The sequence below is a fragment of the Centruroides sculpturatus genome, unplaced genomic scaffold (assembly GCF_000671375.1).
Source record: "Centruroides sculpturatus isolate CEXI.00-Female unplaced genomic scaffold, Cexi_2.0 scaffold523, whole genome shotgun sequence".
In the NCBI taxonomy this organism is placed as follows: domain Eukaryota; kingdom Metazoa; phylum Arthropoda; class Arachnida; order Scorpiones; family Buthidae; genus Centruroides; species Centruroides sculpturatus.
This window is the reverse complement of record NW_019384774.1, coordinates 381,268-387,809: the sequence shown is the minus strand read 5'-3', so window position 1 is coordinate 387,809 and position 6,542 is coordinate 381,268. Positions and strand designations below refer to the sequence as shown.

The 6,542-nt window shown below is 30.7% G+C and overlaps 1 protein-coding gene across 1 annotated transcript; it reads left to right on the top strand.

Annotated features, from left to right (window-relative positions):
- Positions 1 to 3,997: 3,997 nt before the first annotated feature.
- Positions 3,998 to 5,376, top strand: LOC111629053 (toxin Cll2b-like). The gene is made up of 2 exons (XM_023372921.1): positions 3,998 to 4,104; positions 5,048 to 5,376. The coding sequence occupies exons 1-2, from the start codon at positions 4,062 to 4,064 to the stop codon at positions 5,266 to 5,268; spliced, it is 264 nt and encodes an 87-aa protein (XP_023228689.1). The 5' UTR covers positions 3,998 to 4,061; the 3' UTR covers positions 5,269 to 5,376.
- The last annotated feature ends 1,166 nt before the right edge of the window (positions 5,377 to 6,542 follow it).

The window sequence follows — 6,542 nt, the reverse complement described above, 5'->3', positions numbered from 1 at the left end:
AAATTTCAAACATTCATTTTAAGAAGAATTCGTCTAAAAATTCTCCACAACTATTTCGAATCGTAAATTGTGACAACATTCTTTCTTTCTAAAAGAGGGTTACAACTGTACGTTCCCGTCTAACAATCAATTTTCCGGTTGCATTCTTCATTTGGAAAGTTTGGAAAAACCTTTAAAAGTCTGGTATAATGTAACGTGAAAGATAGAAACTTGAAAAATGATCAGAACTATATTAAATAAACGATGACAATGACCAGACTTCTTAGAATTAAAAAGTATATTCCTAAAATAAAAAAAAAGTTAATTCAAATAATAAATCAAAATCATCAATCAAATACAATAAACAAAAAAACAACTTACTTTATCCGTCTCAATATTTCGGTAATCCACAGTAATGAAATAGTCACCGAGAACAGCAAGAAAACTTGTACCATTAAAATACTATCGAATTCAGTGAAGAGATATTCACTTTTGATGAACAATATAATGTTGATCACAGATAAAATAGTGGTGACAGCATACTGGAAAAAGATTTTAATGAAATTAGTTTTCTTTAGCTGAATATATATTTCATATTGAAAAAACATGCTTTTATTGTCTGTGCAGTGTTCATCATCCATATAGTTTTTCTTTGGAAATAAAGGGGTGGCAAACAGAAAAGTTTCTGTAACCTCAAAGCACACGTTGCGGGTAACACAAGACAATAATAATATAATCATAGAAATTGCAAATATAGAAAAAACAAAACAACAGCGAACATATGACACAGTAACAATACTTATACCATATAGAATTTGTGTAACTAAAACCAACAACGAATTATTTCCTTCGCTCTTTTATTTTTTTCTCTCCTTTTGACTACATTAATTTATTAACTTAAAATTTAGTTTACATTACTTAAAATGTTGTGGCACATTTCAATACTTACATTGTGAAGTCGAGAACCCGAATTAAATATGTAAAAAAATGAAAATTCGAATAATAATCGAGTAAAATGATCTTCAAACTCCATTGTGTACATAGTTTAAAATTTACTTGGTTTGACGAAATTCGTACTTTATTCTCTAAAAGGGAGAAGCATACCATGATTTTATACGCCGATGAGGTAAAATTATGCAAAAATAGAATTTGATTTTTTCTCAGATTATTATTGCTTTAGTCATAATTGATTTAAAATTTTCCTGGAATTGATAGAAATATTTTAAATTTATATTAAGCGAATAAACAACATTTATGCTTTATTCTGAAAAGTATTTTCTTTTATAAAATTAAAGAATAATTTTACAAAAATTTTCTAGCAGGAATTCACAAAACTTCATACATACCGATCATGAAGAACTTAGCATTCCTGTGAAAAGTTTCGTTTACGTTACTTATTTCCTGACATACTATTCAATTTATATTTCTAAGACGTTGAAGTATGCAAATTGTTTTCCTCACACAGGACTGTGGACAGTATAAGGGCATTTTCACCAAGCTCAATCGGCAATGCTTACAATAGGGTAGCAGGGTTGTGAGTAACGGGGCCCGACATAAATACTATGGATCAATTCCGAAAAATTTCTGTGGTTTTTTGACCCGAATTCGTTGTTAATTCTACAGAGCGGTAGGCTAGCAACTTGACCATGTCGCAATTTGGCCATCTACTTACATTGTACATTAGTGTTTGTGAAAATTGCAACACCATGATTATTCAATTACGATGAAAGTTATAAAATACATTGCTGATATCACTGTACATAAGAGATTACACCTTGAGAACAATACAATAGTTATTAATTGATAAAATCAGTATTTTGTAACATCTTTATGAGCTGCTGTAAGTCGTGGCAATAAATTGAAAAGGCTTTGAACGGTGTCCTGAAAAATTGCTTGTATTCGTAGTTTACTGGTACTCACTGCTGGAGGACGTTAATTAATTAACGGACAGGTCAGTCCCAGACATGTTCAAATGGCCGTATCTGTCATATCTCGAAAAGTCTTGAACATTCCTGGAAACACTTGGTCGAGCATTGTTCTGCTGGCATATACCTTTAGGAGTGCTCTGAAGGAGGGGTATGTTGACTTCGGCCACATAACTTCACTGCTATAGCGGATTTAATTGAGGTCTTTCAAATCATAGCAGACGAGATCGAATGCATTGTATAAAAAACAGGACAATATTGAAGTGCATTTACGTGAAGAAAACGCGATAAACTCCATGCCGCTAACCCGTTTTCTACTAGTGTTTAGTTGATTTAAAATACCGTGTGTAATCCTGTAATACATCCTATATTTATAATTTTATTGATTATCTATTGACACATGAGACTAAGTGATAAACTCATTATTGTTTTGAAACGAATCTAGTTTCATTTTATCTCATCAAAGTTCGTCATAACTGAGGGAAAAAAGTCTAGAAAAACTTTCATACGTTAATTTTTTCGGAAATATTGCATACGTTAATTTTTTCGGAATATAAAACGGTTGGTATGAAAGTGTAATCTTATTTGACATTAGTGAACATTTTAAAAAAGTCTGAAGCAATTGGTTGTCAGTGATCGATATACAGTCTTAGTTTTGTGGTCCCGCTAGTAAATTTTTATAAAATTATTGTAAGTTAAATATATAAAAATTAGAGAAGAAGGTGGTATTATGGAACCCCAATTACCTTTTAGTGAATTGTAAACAAAGTATCATAACTACACCTACATTTTTTGTGCGAAAAGTACTGGTAACAAGTAAACTAAATGTTCCTAATTGGATTTTTCGCTAGTGAAATTATAAGTATGGTTTTGAAGGCTTTTGTACAAAAAGTCCGAAAGTAGGCTTAGACAAAATCGGGTGGTAATATGGAACCTTACTGTATATTTTCAAAAAAATGTTTTAATGTAGCCAAAAACAAATAGGAAAAGACAAAAAATGTTAAATAATTACAAAATTATTTACTCCAATGTATTTTATCGCAAAATTGCTTTTATAATAGAAAAATATGACCTCCATCAACAATCTATATTCCAGCAGCTCTTTTTCGATATTTTCGGGAAGAATTGACTTTCTACCTAGTGTTTTTTTTTCCTGAATTGCTCCGGACGAATGTCTGCTTGCAAAGAGAGAGTTCGGAGGAGTTGAGTTCCATATTACNAAACAACAGTTTCTTCCAGGCCGAGTTCTTTAATATTTAATCGATTCATTGGTGAAAGCCTGTTCTGAATTCCTTCTTAATATTTCAGAATACACTTAATAAATTAGTACTTATTTTTCATGCAGTGAAACTTCTAATTGACAATGATTTTTCGTTTTCAAGAGGGGATGACATAGCAAAGGTTATTTTTAATGAGAAAACGAATGAAATTCACGCTAGACTTTAGCGAATGCCTGCAAATTAAAAATGTTCGCGTTGATTGCACTAATAATTTACAAAATAACAAATAATAAATGTCAATAAAAAATATAAATGTACATTAAGTTCGTCTTTACTCCAGTTATATATTCAACATATGACCCCTCTCTCGCTCTCTATTGTTCTGATGAATCAATACTTCTTATTCTCATTTATTCTACATAAACTGCAACACTTAACAGAGAAGTTTGAAGTTCTTTAGAGGAAGAGATTCAATGTTTAAATCTTCACTTTCGTTGTTTTCAAGTATCTTTGTCGATAATTACGTGAAATATTTCATGTATGCAGACTTTGACAAACGAGAAAATCACCAGATATTATTACATGCCACTAAACATGAAATATCTAAATGATCGTGAAGTGTTCCAAGAACTTGTTCGACTTAAAGTAAAATAAGTGATTTTAGTTTTTTAAAATTTAATGACATTTCTGTATTCATTTATATTTCACATAAACATTTCGGTCTCGGTACGAATTTAATTTCTTCTGCATATAAAGAAAGTTGAAAATGTGACCTCTCTGTTTAATGGCTCATTAATGTTGTTATAATTGGTGGAAACAGATGGATCGAACATGCAGAATCCGCGTGCATGCGTTGTACCTGTTCGCATTGGATGTGTATAAATATCGACTTCTGCTCGTGGTAACTCATTCTAAACTCGTTTAGATACCATCGAAGATGAACTCGTTGTTGATCATCACTGCTTGTTTGGCCCTGGTCGGTGAGTGTGAACTTATAATTGATGACATTGGTTGTTAATTTTTTAAATGGCATCATTTCTTAAAAAGTTACGAAATTCGCGTTTTATTTGTTACATTATATTGTACATTTTTGTGGAAATGAAAACACTCACAGATTATAGCTTGTTTTTTTATATATGACATAAATCGAAATTCATAGAAATATTTCGTTGAAAAATTATAAAACTTCGAATAAACTCATCATAGTGTTTCAAAAATTAGAACGATTTGTATTAAATTGATCGAAATGCCATAAATTCAATTAAAGTTGAATTATTTACGTGTTATGAGATCTGCACTCGATTCGTGAATGGCAATGCAACACAACGGTAATCTGCCAAGAAAATATTCTTGTAAGGGAGATATTCTACGAGTCACTAATCTCCATTATTTTAATATCTATTCTCTACTACTCTACTACTTTAATCTCTTAGTTAAGAGTTAGACCTGTAAAGTAAATCAGTTTAATGATGCTACTACTTGACCAGTGATGGTCTTTTCATTTAAGTATGAATATGTTGACCTGTCTAAATGAGTGGCAATTATTATAGTTTAGCAATTCCTTTTTGATTTATAGAATTCTATAAACATTTGCAGTCAATCTATCCGTTGACTTGAGAGAAGTGTTAATAGAATAACATCATAAATTCAGATTTACAAAAAATTGTATCCACAAGATTTTCATTATAATGTCGGTTTCCTGGCTCGATAAGTCGCTGATAGGAAGTGACAAATCATCTCGCTAGTGTTTAAAATAGCATATTTATAATCAGGACTGTTTTCAGTTTTTATACTTCATGTGGCACAATAATAATGTAATTTTTGACACATTTGAGTGCAAAGTATTAAATATTTTAATTTTATTGTATTAATAAGTATTATTTCTTTCGGTTGAAAAAGACTATTTTTTTGTATTTGTTGCAGGAACAGTGTGGGCAAAGGAAGGTTATCTGGTGGAGATGAGCACGGGCTGCAAATACGAATGCTTTAAATTGGGAGACAACGATTATTGCTTGAGGGAATGCAAAGCCAGATACGGAAAAGGTAGTGGCGGCTATTGCTACGCTTTTGGGTGCTGGTGCACACACTTGTACGAACAAGCAGTGGTTTGGCCCCTTCCTAAAAAAACATGCAGAGGAAAATAATGGCAACGACTTTTTATTGTCAACCAACAGAAATATTGTAACGCTTCTTAATTTCAATTAAATGAAATAAAATGTTATACCTTCATCTAAAATATCTTTATTATGCGATATACACGTTTACAGAATACACAAATATTATGAATATTTTTCGCACGAAATCATTTAACTTTTAATTATAAAAAATAATACCTTATGTTTATTCTTCTATTAATGATTCTAGCGAACTTGATCCGAAAGACAGACAAGACCCAGTTAACTCGTTTATTAATCTAAATTTAGATTAATAAAAATCTTTTAAATATAAACGTGAGAGATGAGCCGGTAATACGGAGTTAGTAAACCTGCACCGTGTAAAAAACTGATTCATCAGCAAGTCGCCTGTGCAAAGAAAGTTTAACATCCCTTTTCTCGGAAACTGACGGGTGTCACATCCTTTCTTTGTTCAAAATGTTATCCGATGTTGAAATTTTTTTCCGTTGCGTGTCGTGTCGCGTTGAATTTTTGTCGATTTTAAGCCTAACGAGGACAATTGTATCGTTAAAAATTATTTTTTTATTTTGTACAAACAAAATAAATATATAGAAAAATATAAAAACAATAAAAATTTTTTTCAGAAGTTAATTTGGTATCAATATCGTAAAATATTGTAGTAACCTAAGACATAGCCAAAGATTGCAGCGCCACAGCACTGGCAAAAATTTAAATTTGCCGACTGAAATTCTTTCGGATAATCGATGCTCTACTCTATTTAGTTAACACGCGTATTGATTAGTTATTTGAATATTTCAATTTCCGAGTTAGCTCTGCGTTGATACTTCTGGATCCACAACCGGGCCTGATAATTCAGAAACGGGTTATGATCCAAAAAATTCCTTTTATTACCAGTTCGAATTATTATGTCATTTACATAATAATACTACAGTAATATTAATATTGAGGCGTGTTTGTCAATTATATATAAATATTTTAGTTTTTGTATTACATCAGTTTTATTTAACAAAATTTCGTGAAATGAAACCTTATACGAAGAAGCAACTAATATATTCATAGTGTATTAAATAGCAATTATTGAAATGGTAAGTTTTATTAATTTTAATAGACGAATTTTTGTAGACATCCCTTCATAAAAATTTATTTTGAAATGAATTTTATCAGTTTCCTGAAGTAAATCGAACTTCTAAAAAATATTAGTTGTAAGTAAATCATTTTTTGATACTTCAATAAATTAAAACTGGAGATATATTTAAACACAGTTTTATATTTTATTCTGTATT